Source organism: Eleutherodactylus coqui, chromosome 12 (assembly GCF_035609145.1).
Source record: "Eleutherodactylus coqui strain aEleCoq1 chromosome 12, aEleCoq1.hap1, whole genome shotgun sequence".
NCBI lineage: Eukaryota > Metazoa > Chordata > Amphibia > Anura > Eleutherodactylidae > Eleutherodactylus > Eleutherodactylus coqui.
This window is the reverse complement of record NC_089848.1, coordinates 15,928,336-15,947,415: the sequence shown is the minus strand read 5'-3', so window position 1 is coordinate 15,947,415 and position 19,080 is coordinate 15,928,336. Positions and strand designations below refer to the sequence as shown.

The 19,080-nt window shown below is 43.5% G+C and overlaps 1 protein-coding gene across 1 annotated transcript in view; it reads left to right on the top strand.

The window, feature by feature from the left end:
* The window catches only part of TRANK1 (tetratricopeptide repeat and ankyrin repeat containing 1), a 124,934-nt gene that overhangs the window by 33,743 nt on the left and 72,111 nt on the right, over positions 1-19,080 (top strand). The window contains exons 6-9 of the mRNA XM_066585630.1: positions 923-1,006; positions 11,118-11,256; positions 12,603-12,743; positions 16,762-16,941. Of these exons, the coding sequence (XP_066441727.1) occupies positions 923-1,006; positions 11,118-11,256; positions 12,603-12,743; positions 16,762-16,941 (544 nt within the window). The remainder of the gene's footprint in view (positions 1-922; positions 1,007-11,117; positions 11,257-12,602; positions 12,744-16,761; positions 16,942-19,080) is intronic.

The following is a 19,080-nucleotide window of genomic DNA, read 5'->3' as shown; positions in this document are numbered from 1 at the left end:
TGCATTCGCGTTACCCGGCCCTGCATTATTTACAAGTTGCCATGGAGACTGTTGGTCCCTCAGCGGCAACTTGAAAAGATGCAGCCCCACAAACACACTGAGGGATCATGCTCACATTCCGTCAGGTCCAGCATCCATCTTCTGACTTCCTTGTAGCTGACAGGACCATGTTTCAGTGTGTTTGTTGGCTCATTAGATAACGATTATTGGAGCCAATGATAAAAAACTTCTTTTCATACACCTAATTTTAATTATGTTTTATCTGTAATTTTTTATTTTCATTTGTAACTTTAATATATTTTCATGATGTTGTTAATAGTTATAAGATAATAATAAATTCAACAGTTTAAAGTTTTAATTTTTGTTGTTGTTTGTGTTGCTTTATTAACCCTAGACCTGTTTTATTTTTATACAGCATTTTATAAAGTTGATATATCGAAATATCGAGTGTTTTCCACCAATATTTTACAATAATTGATAGTTTGTTCAGCGATAGTCGATACTATCGATATTTTTGTGTAGATGTCCCAACCCTAGACCAGACTCTTCCTCAGGTGTGTTAATCGATGTATACCCACATGAGCGAAAGTCTAGTTCAGACTAATAATGGGGAGTTTCTTATGCGGTTAGCACCAGACATAGCTCTGATCCACCAAAGTGAGTGACAGACCAGGCAGGGGACGGTTTCAGTAGGCATTTTTTGAGTAAGTCATGTAACATTTCATGTATTTAATACCTACCATGTATTAGTGGAGCATCCTTATGAAATTTAGTTAATGAAACTAATCACAAATACATGAAATATTCCCTTTTAACAGAGACTTGGTGTTTTTAGCATTTCTTTCAAAGTTTTAGTAATTGTAGTTATGCTAAGAATAATGTTATTATTGGAATGTATATTAAATGTAACTTTTTTCCCTAGTCCTGCATTTTTTTAATGAACTGTAAAGGCAACCTACCGCCAGACCTTAATTGCTTGAAAGTGCCGCTGGCGGGTATCTTTAAGGTAAAGTATACATAAACCTTGCAATAATACATGTAGAAAGTAAGAGGGGAGGTCTCCAAAACGAAATGTTCCATAAATTAAGAAGATGAGCTATTCTAGGGGAGAATATGGAGGTAAAGACCTCTTTGGTCTATTTTCCTTTCAGTCTTCTAAACTGAATAAAGTGCCTTCATCTGCGGTTTAATATCCAGTGTAAAAGACTGACAGACGGAAAATATGCAGGATAGAGCTCAGAGTGGTCTTCACCTCTCATATTCTCCTCTGTGGTCCCATGCTGGTTTCTGTCCCCATATAGATTACTGCATGGAGAAAGGAAACCAGGATGAAAGGGTGCTAGTTTCATAAAACATAATGTGAAGCCAGACTGATATGAGTCATGTGTTTAACCCCTTAACCCTTTGCAATCCAACTTTGGCTTCAGGGTTTCCTTGGGGTTTTTCTCTTTCTGCTATTATACAATAGCGCCATGTGCTGGCTAGAGCCAGTACTGCGGTATGGGACATGCTGAAGAGGTCCCCGACAACAGAGTGGCCAGTAGTATACCGTAAGAATACCCTGACGGGCGTCTTCCGACCTCGGGGCTGTACAGCCTTCAATCAGAATGTCTTCAGACGTCAGACAGTGGATTGGAAAGGGTTAAGGACCAAGATGTTTTGTACCTTAAGCCCTCAGTGACGGAGCTTTTTTGTTTTTTTTTCCATTTTCATTTTTTCCTACTCCCTTTTAAAAAAATCGTAACTTTTATTTATCCATCAATGTCGCTGTATGAGGGCTTGTTTTTTGCGGGATGAGTTGTATTTTTCAATGGTACTATTTATTCTACCATATAATGTACTGAAAAACTTTAAAAAAAAATTCTGAGTGGACATAAATGGAAAAAAAGATATTCCGCCATCAAAAATGACCTGATAACTTTATTCTATGGGTCAGTACAATTACTACGATACCAAACGCGTATAGTTTTTTTTTTTTTTTTGCTGTACTACTTGTATTTTTTTTTAAATATTTAATTTTTTAAAATTATTTTCTGTCACCGTTTTCTGCGCACAATAACGTTTTTATTTTTCTGTCGACGTGGTTGAGTGAGGGTTTATTTTGTGCGGTACATCCTGTTGATTTCGTTGGTACCATTTTTGCATACAACTGACTTTTTGATCGCTTTTTATTACTTTTTTTCTCGGAGATAAAAAGTGCATCTCTGGCATTCTTTATTTTTTTGGGACGATGTTCACCGTGTCGGGTAAATAATGCATTACTTTGATAGATCAGACTTTTAAGGACGCAGCGATACCAAACACGTAGTTTTGGTTTATTATTTTGTTTTTTTTATTGCAAATATGGCAAAAGGGGGGGAGGTTGAACTTTTATTACTTTTTTTTAATAATTAGTAAAACGTTATTGTATTTATTTTTACACTTTTTTTAGCCCCCGGGGGGCACACAACATGCAATGCTCTAATTGCTCCTGCAATATGATGTAATGCCATAGCATTATATCATACTGCATTCTGACGAGCAGCCTACCAAGCCACCCCTCGGGAACGGCTTGATGGGCTGTCTGCTTAAACAGCCGTGAGGCCTTTCAGAAGGACCCTGGCTGCCATGACACCTACCAGGCTCCCCTGATCTCACCGCAGGGGGGCCGTACGGGACCCCTGAACATCGGTCAGGGGATTTAAATGCCGCTGTCAGAATTGACAGCCGCATTTAAAGGGTTAATAGCCAAGATCGGCTGCTCGGCCGAATGCATCTATTGAACGCAAGTGTCAGCTGTAATAAACAGCTGACTCCCGTGCTGTATGGAGGGAGATAGCAGCGCTATCTCCCTCCATACACGTCCTGCAACGGCAGGACGTAAAAACACTATGGGGCCGTCACTAAGGGGTTAAGAGCCAGACACTTGTTAGGGATTTTACCCATGTGGTAGTTTTACAGCCCTACTTTTTTCCTTCAGCTACCAAAATTCTTTTTGCTGCCTTTTTTTTTTCCCGTGACATATAGGGCTATTTCTTTAATATCTTTTTCACTGACACTTTTCTCGTTTTCTAGTTTTATTGGGGGTAAAAAGCTAAAAAAATGATTTTTTTTTTAACATTTATAGTTTTGTTTTTTTAAATTAGTATATTTATGCTAAAATAAAGTATGGGAACAGGTTCCTCATTTGTTTTGGACATTTTGATATAAAATATGTATGGTTTTGGTTTACAGAACGCATACAGCAACTGTCTTGGTTGACGTCGGCTTTGGGTATTCTCTTTCTTACGTATATTGTTTTACTCTGTAATTTTTATTTACTGATGTATGTAATTATGTTTTTTTACTATCTTTGTCCCCCATGACGTCATATAAGACCTCCTGGGGGACATTCACATTGGTTTTTTTTTTCTTTCCATAATTGTATTTTTATTAACAATTTTGCATACATAGAAAAATAAAATGAAAATGGTAAAATAAACAGATAAACAAACAGATAAGTAAATAAATGGAGGTATGCTTCCGGTATCGAGTATATTATTGACATTAGACAAATTACCAGCAGGTCAGACTTCGGGGTAGGGGGGAAAAGAGAGCAACAAAAAAAAAAAAAAAAAACAGGTCCGTACTCGGGCCGAGTCATCTTTTTCAATTGTGTCTCACCCCACACATCTCCCCAGATCTCACGAACCATCAATCACAGAGGATTGGCCACCGTGTAATCCAGCCATGTTGCCCAGATTGTGAAATGTGGGGGCTTGGTAGTAAATCTACGTGAGTAGGCTTCTTCTAGGTGGGAAGTCCGGTTTACAGAGTCTCTCACCTCCAAAATGGGGGGCGTTTCTTTTGATTTCCAGTGTCTGGCGATTGTCAGTCGTGATGCAAGGATGATGTGCGAGATGAGAGCTGAATAGAAGGGGGACAATTTACTGGTATTTAGGAAACAGAGGGCCAGTGCCGGATTCGGGGACACAAATTGGCGAGTCACAGAGTGGATAAAGTCAAATACAGAGTTCCAAAAGGAACGTATAACCGGGCACGACCACCACATGTGAAAGTAGGTGCCCTTCGCGCCGCACTCTCTCCAGCAAGTCTCCGGAATCTCCTTGTTCATTCTTGATAACCTTGCTGGAGTAAGGTACCAGCGTAAGAATATCTTCTGTGAAGATTCCCAATGAGCAATGCCATGTGATATTTTTTTAGTCCAGCCTAAGGCCCGGTTCCACTCCTCCATGCTAAATTGTTGTTTGAAGTCGAGTTCCCATAATTTCATGTGGGCAGATTTAGATTGCGCTATCTGAGAAAACGAGTCTTCGTATAATGTGGATATTCCGCCAGGGGTACCCGCGGGAAGTGAGAAAAAAATGAAAGCCGCCTTTGGGAACAGTGGTTTATGGATATCAAAGGATTGTACGGCATATCTTAACCTCAGGTGGGCAAAGCCCAGTTTGCTAGGGAGGTTATATGTCCCGCTCAGTGTAGGAAAATCTAGCACCGCCCCTTTCTCGTCACAAAAGTCCCCTATTTTTTTAATACCGAATGTCTCCCATTTTCCATACTCAAAGTCTGGGAGGATCGAGGAGAGAAATCTCAATGGGAGGGTTGTGGCCAGGACCCTTTCCGAGGTCGCAGAGGCTAGTTAGTTCCATGTTTGGACCGAAACCTGGAGGCTTGGTAGTGCGTGGGCTGGCAAGGAGGGTGGTCTAACTCCGAGGATAGAGATCAGGGGGACGCCTAAAGTCGCTTTCTCTATAGCTGCCCATTTTTTATGTGATGGTGCGACCCACCATTGCTTGATGTGGTCTAATATAGTTGCAGCAAAATATCATTTAATATCGGGGGCTCTCATGCCTCCTAGTTCGTAGGGTCTGGCCAGAGTGGAAAATTTTATTCTGGCGTGTGCTCCCCCCCCAAATAAATTGGTTAATGATTGCTTGGAGCTTAGATAAAAAATGTGTAGTGACGGGGATTACTACTGTTCTGAAAATGTACAGAATTCGCGGGAGGATCATCATTTTGACCGCTGCGATTCTTCCTGCCCAGGATATAAAGGGTTTGCGGAAATTACTTAGAATGCGTGGAATGCGGTTGAGCAGGGGTGAGTAGCTTTTGGTAAACGTGAGGGAGCTGGGATATGCTATATTAATGCCTAAATACGGGATGGATTGTTCGCACCAGGTGAAGGGGAAAGAATCTGTTATAGCTTGCGTTGTTTTGGAGTCTAAGCCGATATTTAACATTTGGGATTTTACATTGTTTATCTTGTAATAAGATACTTCGCCGAACCGGACTAGAGTGGATTGGGCGTGTGCAAGCGAGGTAATTGGGTTAGTGATTGCTAGTATGATGTCGTCCGCATATAACCCTATTTTGTGTTCCTGTGCCGCTATTTTGATTCCCTGGATGTTTTGGTTGCTATTTTGATTCCCTGAATGTTTTGGTTGCATCTGATCTGTTCTGCCAGTGGTTGCATCGCTAAGGCAAATATTAGTGGCGATAGAGGGCACCCCTGCCTCATGCCATTAGAGATGGCAAATGGGGAGGATAGGCAACCCAAAGAGAAAACCTTAGCGGAAGGGGCCGAGTAAAGGGACATGATTGCCGATTTAATAGGTCCCGAGAAGCTGAACCTCCCCAGGGCGGCCTCCAGAAATCCCCAATGTATTCGGTCAAACGCTTTCTCTGCGTCTAGTGCCAAAAGCATGGCAGGCATTCTATTCCTTTCCGCCACCATGACGAGATTCAGGATCCGTCGGGTTCCATCCGGGGCCTGCCTCTGGGGGATGAATCCCACCTGGTCTGGTGCAACCAGCGAAGGAAGGACCGCAAACAGTCTCACGCCCAGGAGCTTTGCATAGATTTTAATGTCCGTGTTCAACAGGGAGATGGGCCGGAAGTTAGCTGGGGATGTAGTCTCCTTTCCTGGTTTGGGGTTCGTAACAATCAATGCTTCCAGCATTTCGGGTGGGAAGGAGCCGCTATTTATCGCCCCGTTGAACACAGACGCCAAGTGGGAAGCCAGTAGGGGTGCAAATTTTCTGTAGTAGCCATTTGAGAAGCCATCAGGGCCAGGCACTTTGTGTGGCTTTAATAGTTTAATGGCATCTAAAACCTCGTACGGGGTGATTGGTGCAGATAGTGCGACCACTTGCTCATGGGTTAGGCTGGGGAGGTTAATGCTTTGCAGGAAGTTCTGAATATCCTCCTTTTGGGGGTGATGGATATTTGGATTACTTTTAAGATTATACAGGGAGGAATAGTAACTGGCGAAGGCGTCCACTATTTTTGGGGGGTGAATGATCTTCCTATTGTTTGAGTCTAGGAGAAATCTAATTCTCTCTTTTGCTTTAAGGTCTTTGAGTTGTTTTGCCAATAATGCACCAGTTCTGTTATCGTGTGCATAGAATTGCATTTTTAATTTCTGAAAAGTAATATCATGTCTGGTAGCTAAAAGATTTCGGAGTTTTGCTCGAAGGTTGAAGAGATCTGTTGTTTTTTGTGGGGTTGATTCGTTTTTATTCAAAGGTCTAGGGACTTAATTTGGGCCATTAGACAATTGAGTTCTTCTCTCTTCCGCTTAGCTCTCACGCCGAATTTTATGAACAAGCCTCTCATGAAAGCTTTATGCAAATTCCACACAGTGGATGCGTTCGGTACAGATCCTTCGTTGTTCACGAAGAACCTCTCTAACTCATCCTTAAGGGGCTGCTCATACTCAGTGTGGTTGAGAATAAATTTGTTCAGTCTCCATGGAAACAATGGGCTTTGGTTGAACCTTTCTTGAAGGGACAGAGATATTGGGGCGTGATCAGACCACGTAATAGTCCCGATCTCAGCCCGTAGAGCCCCAACCAGACTCCTCCGCGGCAGCAGAAACAAATCAATTCTAGAATAAGAAGAGTGTGGTAGGGAGAGGAAAGTATAGTCTCTCTCAGATCCATGTAGACATCTCCAGACGTCATATAGCTCCTCTATATGTAGTGTCAGAACAATGGCCGACGACTCTCTACTGCCTGCGGAGGAGTCCAGCGAGGGATCCAGTACCGAATTAAAGTCTCCTCCAATTACCAAATCACCTTCCTGAATCTTAGCCACCTCTGATAAGACATGTCTAAAGAACCTAGCTTGGTGTCTGGGGGGGAAATAGACATTCACGAAAGTGTAGATAGTAGTATTAATCTCGCACACTAAGATTATAAAACGACCGAATGATAAAACAACCGAATGGGTCTGCATAGAGGTCCTTTTGAGAGAACGAGACTGCCTGACTTATGGCTATCAATACTCCTCTTTTTTTTTTTCCCCGGGTCAGAGGCAAGGAAGAGGTTCGGGAACTTCGGGTGCGTACAGGGAGGGTGTTTGTCCTTTAGAAAGTGGGTCTCCTGTGCGAAAAAGACATCCGAATGGGACTTAAGTGCCTCTCGCCAGAACATACTGCGTTTATAGGGGCTGTTCAGCCCTTTAACATTTAAAGATGAGATATTAATCGGCATGGCGAACGGGCATTTCTGGAGCAGGACAGCTAAGTTGTCTTGTCAGTTTAAGTAGAAGTCTGAAGTGGGGGGAGGACCTCCTAAGTGAACATTTATAACCAACAGTAACGTAAATAACAGCATTTGAAAACATCAAAATATTGTTCACCCAGTACTGTAGAGCACTGGATGAATAGATATTGGGGGGGATAGCATTTCACACCTTCTGTAACTGGCTCCAGAAAAATGAAAAGGAAAACAAAAAGGAGAGCAAAAATTTAGTACGTTACCGGATCACTTATGGCGTCCATGTTTATCCGCGATTGACCACTCTTGCTCTACCCCTGAGGGGGTCTCCCTGCCCTCTTCAGGGATTTTGGAGAAACAGGAATGTCCCAAGATTTCAAAAGGACAAGGCCTTCTTCCACTGATGCCGCAACATGGAGAGATCGTTTCTAGGGATCAATAATTTAGTGGGGAAGCCCCATCTGTATCTGATCTGGGCCTCTCGAAGTGCTGTTGTGACTTCTGCGAATTGCCTACGAGCCTGTAGCGTGGCGGCCGAGAGGTCAGGGTAAATCTGTATGTTTTCGTATGGGGTTGGTAGAGGTCCTTTACGTCTTCCAACAGACAGAATCTCCTCTTTAGTTTTGTAGAAATGGACTCTTGCCAGTACGTCTCTCGGGGCGGCTTCGGGTACTGAACGAGCTTTCGGTATCCTCTGGGCTCGGTCGATAGAGTATTCCACGTCTGGGAGGTCCGGGAGGAGTGTTTGGAGCATCTTAAGTAGATATTGCGGAATGTCAGCTGGGGGCACCGTTTCTGGGATTCCCCTAAACTTGAGATTGTTTCTTCTGGATCTGTCTTCCAGATCTGTGATCTTTTCTCGTAAGCGAATTACTTCTTCTTCCAAGTTACCATGTGCATCCACTACTTCATTATGAGCTTTAGTGAACTCTCCCAATTTCTGTTCGATATGGTCGGTACGGGCGGCCAGGTGGTCGATGTTGGATTGTAGTTTTCCTGAAAGGTTCTGTATGTCTTGAGAAATGTCTTTTTGTAGTGATAACAACAGGTTCTTCAGGGTGCTGGTGGTTAGAGGACTCTCGGAGTCTGGGAAGGATTGGAGGTTGCTAGTAGTTTCCTCTTGTGAAGGTGTTCCTGGCGGTTGGTTATTTTGGCTTTTTTTGGTGGCTGGGCTGGTTGAGGAGGGGGAGGCTGGTGGAGGTCTTTGGGCGCTTCTCTTGTTAGTTCCTCCGGTCGGGGTGGTGGGGCTGCTCGGGATAGGAGAGAGGGATCCTGGAGTTGAATTTTGAGATTGGGTGTTGGGGTCCTCGGAGCTAGGACCCTCTTTCTCCATTTCGGGGCTGTTTGGTTGGGATGTAGCGGTCTTGTTTCTGCTACTGCGGGGGCCCGAGGGGAAGAAGTCCGAGAGTCTCCTTGGGACAGCCGGTTTAATGCGGCGCTTCACTATCTTGATTAATCAATGCAAATTTGTACAAGTTAAGTTAGATACTGACAGTATAGAGAGAAATTAGCCAAGGGGGCCAGTGCTCGTAGAGGACGTTGAAAGATGTAGTCGAGGTAGTTGTTGTTGTTTATGACGCTTTTAGAAACACTTGATGGTCATGTTATGAGCCGCTCAGGAGCCACTATGTCACGGAAGGTTCGATTTTAATCAGCCATAGATTTTTGTCAAGAGTGCAGAGGGGTAGAGGTTCTGGGGCATCTCAGTAGCTTGACTAAGTGGGATGTGTAGCGATTAATAGTTTATTTTCTGCCTCAGTCCAGGACCGACGAGGGCTGTGGTGGAGTGGCCTTGTTCCCAAAGGGGGGGGGGGGGGGTCGCCGCACACGCTGGAGGTCGTCTCCAGGCAGCCTTAGGCCGTTTTAATATAGCCCCCCAAGTGTGAGTGGGTTCGCAGGAGGGGACAGCAGGAGGGCCAAGGGCCCGGAACCTCCAGGGCCGGTACAAAGTGGCAGCGAGGTTGCTCAGTAGCCCACAGGTGTCCAGAGCCCCTGCTTTTCTGTGTGCACGGCCCCTTTAAATGGCTTTTGCTAGGGTTAGATATAGGTGGCTCTTTTGTGGTGGTATGGCTTTTGTCTGTGGTGCACGAGGGGTTAACTTTGAGGCAGTGTGTGCTTTCCCCTGTGGCCTTCTTGCTGCAGTGGGGGAGAGTTATTTATCTCTCATCACAGGCTCTCCTGTCCGGTGCTTTCCTGCTTTCCCTAAGCCTCTTCTGTGCGGGACCTCCTCCCCCTGTCTCGCAGTCCCTCAGTGTTCTCCCCTCTCTTCCTCCCATCTTACTCTCCTTCAGTCTGCCTGGGGGCTTGGGGCGCCCGTACCTCTGGGTCTCCTCCCTGGATGGTCCGTGACCTCCGCGGCCTCTCCGTCCTCCCCTGCTTTGGTTGCAGACCTGCTCCCTCTCTTCCTTACTTCTCACTCTCTCCGGACCCGCACTGCACACCGGCGGCCGCCGCCGCTCCTCCGTTCCTCCGCACCTGGCACCTTCTCTTCTGCCGCAGGGTCCCGGCGGCCTCTCCTCTGCTGCTGTCTCCGCATCCGGGCTGCTCCGCGGCACCTTCCGGTCCCCGGCCTCTGGCAATCCAGCCTGCACCAGGTAGGCCGCGTTCCGAACTGGCGCCGATCTTCTGGTGGAGCGTCTCAAAGTGCTCCGCCAGTCCTGGGGAGACTTGCTCTCCTACACCTGGGCTTCTCCCGACGGTTCTGGCTGTGGGAAGGAGCACAAAAGGATAGCTCTATGTCGGAGCTCTCCTGGCTGCGACTTTTCCGGACGCTTGCTAGGCCACGCCCCCCCCTTTTTTTTTTAATTTGACATTTTCCACTGTAGCTGGGGCATCCATTGGAGCCTCAGTTATAGGAAGAAACATCCCTTGTAGTCACTGGCAGAGCTGGTCAGGGTCTAGTACGACCCTGCAGGTTTGCTATAGCAAGAAATCCTGGCAGTCACGTGACCCCCGGGCTCCCGTAGTGGAAGTTACTTTCGCTAACAGCTGACAACCCGCCCTGTCTCTGCTTGATTGCAGAGCAGGAGGCTTAAATTCCCGCCGTAATTTTACATACAGCTGGGCTTTAAGCCCGGGACCAGGTGCTGTAAATTTACAGTGCCTGGTCCTAAATGGGTTAAATAGTTTTCAAAATTCCGCTGAGCTAAAGGTTTTTCTAGTTTTATTATTTAAACAAGAGGACTCGCTAAGCCCATAACACAGCTTTGCTCCCCAGAACCTCCTATTTACAGTCCAAATGGGAGCTTGAGAGCTTGATAATTCCCAGATCTCAATTTATGTATGCATTTCCTTGAGGAATGCATATAAAAAACATGGAAAAATACATCTGCATTGCCACCTAATATTTCCCAGAGGATCATGCATTGCCTTAAAAGTCTCCTCGTTTACATACTAGGTGCTCTCCTTAAGCAGATATGATACCTTTCCCTTTACTCGAGGAATGACAGAGGAACTGCACCATGCAGAGTGCTAAAAATTAGTTCAAAAAGAGGCTCTGTTGTAATTTTATGGGGGATACTAGTATCTTATGGGGGGTGGGGTATTTCTTGATTGCCCCAGAAATTGATGAAAGAGGCAAGAAACCGTCTTAAATTATCACTTATGTTTCCTCAAGTTCTGTAAACTATTTTTTTTCAGACTTTTGCGAGTTCCGCCTTTTGCAAAGATATAAGTCCTATTAATGAACTTGTCACTTGGCTTGTAACCATGGGTGCTGATGTGGAAACCATTGCAGAACATCCCCTTCATGCGGTTATACTACTCTCCATGAAATCAGGTATGAAGAAGTTGTGAAGCACAAGTTGTTGTAGTTCGTAGTTCTGTGTGTGGGAATCTGGTGATTTAGTTTGTATTGTATTTGTAATCTTGTCGGGTTTTTTTTTTCATGATTTATTGCAAATTAAAGTGAATGGATCATTAATTGGGTTTTCTGAGACCAAACTCAGATTTCAAAATAGTCCTAAACCATCACAAAATCCTATAGTAAGTCCATCTCACTTCAATAAATGGAAAAATATTCGAGGGGTTTCTGAGAGACGCCATTCTAGAATACCTCAAGGAGAACAACGGCATACCCCCTCACCAGCATGGGTTCATGAGGGGTCGATCATGTTAGACCAATATGATCAGTTTCTATGATGAAGTAAGTTCTCGGCTGGACCTGGGAGAATCTATTGATCTCGTATATCTGGATTTCTCTAAAGCATTTGACACCGTGCCGCATAATAGGTTGATATATAAAATGAGGCACCTCGGACTGGGCGAAAACGTGTGTATCTGGGTAAAGAACTGGCTCAGAGATAGAAAGCAGAGGGTGATAATAAATGGTTCGTACTCTGATTGGACCACAGTCGCTAGTGGGGTGCCAAAGTTCAGTATTAGGCCCCAGCTATAGCTGCCAGTGTAATCAACCTCCATAGTAGACAACCATCCTAGTGTGTGGGGCAGTATTTTCCCAACTCCAGGCTTTAATGCCTCCCAACAGGTCATGTTTTCAGGATATCCTATAATAAGAACACCTGTGGTAATGTGACAATAATTATATCACCTGTGCAATATTGAGGACACCCAGAAAATATGACCTGTTGGGGGGGGGGGTCCCTGAGAACTGGAGTTAGGAAACACTGGTGTAGTAGATCATCATACTGTGATATACTGTGGCTAATAAAAATGAAATGTGACTTAAATAATAAGTATTATAGTATTCCAGTTTACTTTTAAAGGGAACCTGTCGGGTATTTTTTCTTGTCCTCCATGAGAGAAGCCTAAACTTATGACTTACTCTGCCCATCACTTAAAGGGGCAAAGTTCTGGAGTTTGTAGTTCTCTATTCCACTGGCCACTTTCTGTTTGGTCCAGCGTCCGATCAGGAATTGGTCCAAGGTATTCATAAGGTACGACTTGCCCCTCTCACTCGCTGTGATTCACATTGTGTAGTGCGCTAGCCAGAAAAAAAAAATCATAGTGAACTTTGGCCTATAAGTCAGACTGCTGAAATCCACGAGTCTGTCAGTACTTTATGCTGCCCTCGGTGTGGACCATGTAAACTACTTGACAGATTCCCGTTCATTCTTCTGGGAGACTTCACTGGTACATTTACAACAACTCTTGTGTTTTTCATAGCCAACAACAACCTCTTCAAACTTGTTATGAAGATGAAACCAAATCTGAAGAAATGCATTAATAATAAAGATGGAGATGGTAACACCGTTCTGCATCTGGTCGCATCTTTTCCAACCAATTCACATGGATATACCACTAAGCGTAAGTAACTGATTATAAAAGTATGTTTGTGATATGGTAATTCTGTGGCTTTCCGAGTTGTTTTTGCATATAGATTTGGCTCCCTTTTCCTAAGGCCGCCTGTCCACGGGTCTTGCGGTATTCTGCCCAGGAGCAGGAGCTGGCAGACAGATCTCCGCTGTCAGCCTATCTGACAGATAGGCTGACCGTGGAGAATCGTGGCAATTCGCAGCATGATGCAATTTGCCAGCCGCAAGCGGAGAATCGCAGTGATTCTCTACTCGTGGACAGAGGGTCGGCGCTTTCCATAGCAACGCTATGGAAAGCTTTAGGCGGCGTGATTTGCGGGCAATTTACTGCCGGCGAAATCACGCCCGTGGACAGGGCCTAAAACTATATAAAATCTATTAAAACTATGTTAAATCAATATGCTTGCCGTGGTGCTGGACTGCCACTTGAAGACCTTTCAAATAAAGAATGAGTTATCTGCCATGAAACTGCACCATGTGTTTGTGGTCAGAGCTCTATTTTCTTTGCTTCTTTACTAAACAAATTCTTTCTGCTTGCACGCACTGCAATACTTTATTGTATATAGCTTTGTATAACTCTCATTCAATAGGCTGTAACAATCCACAAGCTCCTCCGAGTGGCAGCTGTAGAATGCCAAGATGTTACAGTTTCAGGGGTTATCAGAAGTACAAAAAATAAAATGGAATCATAGAATGGTAGAGTTGGAAGGGACCTCCAGGGTCATCTGGTTTAACTCCCTGTTCAATGCAGGATTCACTAAATCCTCCCAGACAGATATTTGTCCAGCCTCTGTTTGAACACTTCCATTGAAGGAGAACTCACCACCTCCCATGGCAACCTGTTCCACTAATTGATCACCCTCACTGTCAGTTTGTTCTAATATCTAATTTGTGTCTCCTCCCTTTCAGTTTCATTTCATTGCTTCCATGTCTTTCCTTGTGCAAATGAGAATACGGATAATCCCTCTGCACTGTGACAGCCCTTCAAATATTTGTAGACCGCTATTAGGTTTCCTCTTAGCTGCCTTTTTTGCAAGCTAAACATTCCCAGATCCTTTTACCGTTTCTCATAGGACATGATTTGCAGATCGCTCACCATCTTGGTAACTCTTATCTGAACTTGCTGCAGTTTCTATGTCTTTTTAAAAGTCAGGTGCCCAGAACTGGACACAGTATTCCAGATGAGGTCTGACTAAGGAAGAGTAGAGGTGAATAATTATCACAGGGACGGAAAAAGTCTATAGAACTAAAGCTAAGCCCTTTTCACAGTAACAGACTAAAATATAAATTCTTTATTAGGGATATATTAAAAGACATAAATGGGCTAACACACAAACAAAAAAAAAATATATAAACCAAAAAAGTCCGTAACTTTTTGGTGTACCACTGGCCTCCACTCAAAAACCAGATATATGTGTGGGGCCAGATAACAGATCAGTGCTACAAGCAAGTAGTAGGAAGAGCTTAGTCACTTCCAAAACTGGTAGAGATCATACAGCATCAAGATTTGGAGGTATGATGCTCCTCTAACTTGATATTGAAGTGCTGTAATGATCTACCAGAGTGATTGCTGTCTTAGACAGTATCCGACATAGGGACGTGTCGATATCTCAAACTCTTTGACATCAATCACGGGCAGAGAGAAAGAGTTTTCCTATAATAAGGATTTTTCACAATCGGGCACTCATAATCGGAGTGTTTAAATGAACTGTGCTCGACGCGTTTCCCCACAAGAAAAATTGTGGTTCATCAGGAGCTCAGATGAATTCGACAGGCATTCGTATAGCACTGTTTGTAGTAATGAATTAACCAAAGATATTTAAGATGAAGTCAGATAATATAAGTGGTGCAGTGACTTAGAGACAATCTGTGTGATTGCTCAGTATGTCAGATGCATAGAAGCAAAATTGCATATTAGGCACCGACTTAAGGGATACAGGTATACTCCCAGCATTAGTATGCAGAGTATGGTCTCTCTGCTCAATCTTAGCTAATGGGAGCTTATCAGTAGGAAGTCTGAGAGATATTGGCTCAGTATATTATAGAAACTGCAGCCAGAGTATAGGCTCCCTGGGTAACAGAGAGCTATAAAGCTGTAAATCTGGATGCAGCGTCAGCTTGGCAGTTTCAATGATAGCCCAGGGTCATCAGGACTGTCTCATCTTAATGATATAACGGAAATAAGATGAGGATGTTAGGTATATAGAAAAATGGTCACCATATAAGTGTGGCCACCTCTATAACCAGACTAGACTTCAGACCTAAGCTGAAAATATAGACTTAGTATCAAATAGTATAAAGAGCCTTCCTACATGCTGTCAGATATAAAGTAGCAGCAGGTTTCTCTAATCTACTCCTTCCTACAGAAAATAGTTGTTATGCCCATGCATCAAAGAGTCACAAAGCACCAATAATAAATAAATAAAGAGGTAAAGCCTGAGGTAAAGCCTCACCATCAGAGCCACAGGCTTTACCTCTTTATTTATTTATTTATTTTTGGTGCTTTGTGACTCTTTGATGCATGGGCTATCATTGAAACTGCCAAGCTGACGCTGCATCCAGATTTACAGCTTTATAGCTCTCTCTTACCCAGGGAGCCTATACTCTGGCTGCAGTTTCTATAATATACTGAGCCAATATCTCTCAGACTTCCTACTGATAAGCTCCCATTAGCTAAGATTGAGCAGAGAGACCATACTCTGCATACTAATGCTGGGAGTATACCTGTATCCCTTAAGTCGGTGCCTAATATGCAATTTTGCTTCTATGCATCTGATATATTGAGCATCCACACAGATCGTCTCTAAGTCACTGCACTATTTGTACTATCTGACTCTATCTTAAACATCTCTGGTCAATTAATTACTATAAACAGTGCTATACGAATGCCTGTCGAATCCATTTGAGCTCCTAATGAACCACAAGTCTTATTGTGGGGAAACGCGTCGAGCACAGTTCATTTAAACACTCTGATTATGAGTGCCTGATTGTGAAAAATCCTTATTATAGGAAAACTCTTTCTCTCTGCCCGTGATTGATGTCAAAGAGTTTGAGATATCGACACGTCCCTATGTCGGATACTGTCTAAGACAGCAATCACTCTGGTAGATCATTACAGCACTTCAATATCAAGTTAGAGGAGCATCATACCTCCAAATCTTGATGCTGTATGATCTCTACCAGTTTTGGAAGTGACTAAGCTCTTCCTACTACTCGCTTGTAGCACTGATCTGTTATCTGGCCCTAGAGGTGAATAATTAGCTTATTTGATCTAGACTCTATGCTTCACTTAATACATCCCAGAATTGTTTGCCTTTTTGACCGCTGCATCACATTGTTGACTCATGTTCAGTCTGTGATCTATTAGTATAACCAATTCTTTCACATGTGCCGCTGCTTAGTCCAATTCCTCCCACTCTGTATGTGTTTTTTTTCATTTTTCCATCTTGCCCAGATGTAGGATTTTGTATATAATGTTAAATACCATTCTGTTAGTGCCACCCACTGTTCAGAGCTTTTCTAGATCGTTTTAAATACTCACTCTTCCCTTAGCTATCCCTCCTAGCTTTGTGTCGTCTGCAAATTTGATCAGTTTCCCATCGATTTCCTCCTCCAGATCATTTATAAAAATGTTGAACTGCACTGGGCCTGGGACAGAGCCTTGTGGTACCCCACTTGATACATTCTTCCACTTGGATGTGCAGCCATTTATGACCACTCTTTGAGTACGATCACTCAGCCAGTTGTGAATCCACCTAACAGTTGCCTTGTCAATCCCATATTTGGTCATTTTTTTCAATAAGGAAGGTATGAGATATTTTGTGAAATGCTTTACTACAGTCAAGATATATCATATCTACCGAATTTCCCTGATCAACCTAGTCGGTGATTCGGTCATAGACAAAGGTATAGCAGCGGACCAAACATAGTATAGGACTTACTAACCTACTCAGCTGAACACTGCAAAACAACCAGACTTTCTTTTAGAAATCTTTCTGTATGTCCCATAGGTCAATCACAAGATGTGCTGATGCTTCTGGATTTCGGAGTGGACCCGTCCATCACCAACCAGCAAGGGAAGGATGCCGCGTCTGTACTCAAACGGAATAAGAACTTCAAAGCAGAGGACATAATTAAAAAACATTTGGCATGCCAAAATTCCACTGCAGTTCCATCAGCCAATTTAACTGGTAAATGTTTAATTACATTCATTGCTATAACAACATTTCATATATTAGTCGTTAACTCCACGGTAAGGAGGCTGCAGTAATGTGCTGATACATGCGTCGTCTTGCAATCCCCTACATATACCAGTAGGGGAATTAACCCCTTCCCGCCCCATGACGTAAGGGTACGTCATCGGAGCGGGGTACTTCCTGCAAAATGACGTACCCTTACATCATAGAGAGAGTGCGAGATCATAGCAGATCTCGCGCTATCCCGCAGCTGGAGCCGGCTGTCACTAATAGCCGGCGTCCCGCTGCCCCCCCCCACTGTTAACCCCTTCCCTGCCGCGATCGAAGTAGATCGCGGCAGGGAAATGGTTTACAGAGGCAGCGCGCGCCCTCTGTGACAACCAGCTGTCTCTTGCGATAACATCGCGAGAGCCAGACTGGTTGCTATGGCAACAGGACGCCGGATACTGGCGTCCTGTATTGCCTTAGCCTAAGATCGCTGTAATAAGCGATAAGGTATGGCAGGAGAGAAGTCCTGCCATGCCTTATCGCAGCGATCAGCAGTGCTGTGGTGAAGTCCCTCAGAGGGACATGGATGTTGTAAAAAACAGAGAAAAATAAAGATCAAAAAGTAAAAATGTAAAAAAGTTAAAAAAAAACTTTTTTAATGCTTTTTCTTAGCATAAAAAAAAAAATCACATATTTGGTATTGACGCATCTCTAACGACATGTACAATACATTGAACATGCTTTTTATTCTGCACGTCAAAAAGCGTTAACAAAAACGCTAAAAAACTGAGGCAAAATGCTAAGTTTTAGCATTTTGCATCCCAAAAAACGCAATTAAAGTGATTAAAAAAAAGGATGTACCCCAAAATGGTACCAATAAAAACTACAGCTTGTCTTGCAAAAAAATAAGGCCTCAGAGAGCTCCGTCCATGGAAAAATAAAAAAGTTACAGGACTTTGAATGCAGTGAGTTTAGAAAAAAATTATTTCCAAAAAAAGGGCTTTTATTGTAAAAAAGTGGAAAAACCTAAAAAAATAAAAATTTTGGTATCGTTGTAACCGTACCGACCCGCAGAAAAAAATGTAGTGTGTCATTTATGCTGTATAATTAACGCTCTAAAAAAAACCCCCAAAAAGCTATGGCAGAATTGATGCGTTTTCTCTCCCTGCGATCATAAAAAAAAATAATTTTTACAATGTAGTCTGTGCCCAAAAATGGTACCAATAAAAACTACAGTTCGCCACTCAAAAAACAAGCCCGTATACGGCCGCGTCGACAGAAAAATAAAAAAGTTATGGCTGTTGAAAAATGGAGATGAAAGAATACCAAAAATCTTTTGGTCCTCAACGCCAAAATAGGCCGCGTCCTTAAAGGGTTAAGGCCCTTTTAAATGGAATGAATAATGTAAATAGCGTTCAAACGAGCGAAAATGAATGATAATCGTGTAGTGACTCAGAGTTAGGTCCCTCCATTGTTTTAGAAGTGTGTTTGCCTTTGAGTAAGTTTGTTTGTTTCCCTGTCCCATCTGTGTGTTGTGGTTGGAGAGAAGAGGGTGGTACTTGTGAGTAAAAGAGTTGAAGAAATAGTATGGTGTGGCCGGAGAAGGAGGTGCGCGCAGGAGGGATGGGCTGATGCTCCTGCCGGGGCTAGGCCATGGCTATGGCTCTCCTGCCAGTAGGCTTGTCTCTTCCGGGGACGAGAGCACAGGAGTTGCTGCTTAAGAGTTGGTTTGGGAATGCGAGAGCCGCACGTGCCCCTGCTGAGTTGCATCTGAAGGGGAAGCACAGAAACCTGTTACAGCCAGCAGCTGAAATGAATGTGATCTGAGAAACCATGTAACACAAGAAAGTGTCCTTTAGATAGCAGCAACTGAGGATGTGTGTGTTTTGTGAAAAGAGTCTTTTATTGATAAGTGTGTTCGGGAAGGGTAGACTCAGAAATCTGTGCCGAAGTCTGTATCTTACCAAAGTAAATAAACCAGGTTAGCGCTCCTGTATGGATAGGCAAACTCTAACAATGTGTGAGAAAAATAATTGTATATTTATCACACTTACCCGGTGTTTGGCAGAGACCTTAAAAAAGATCTCTACCAACACCCCTAAATCCAGGAGAGCCTGTAGAATAAGTTTCCGGTGGGTCCCTTGA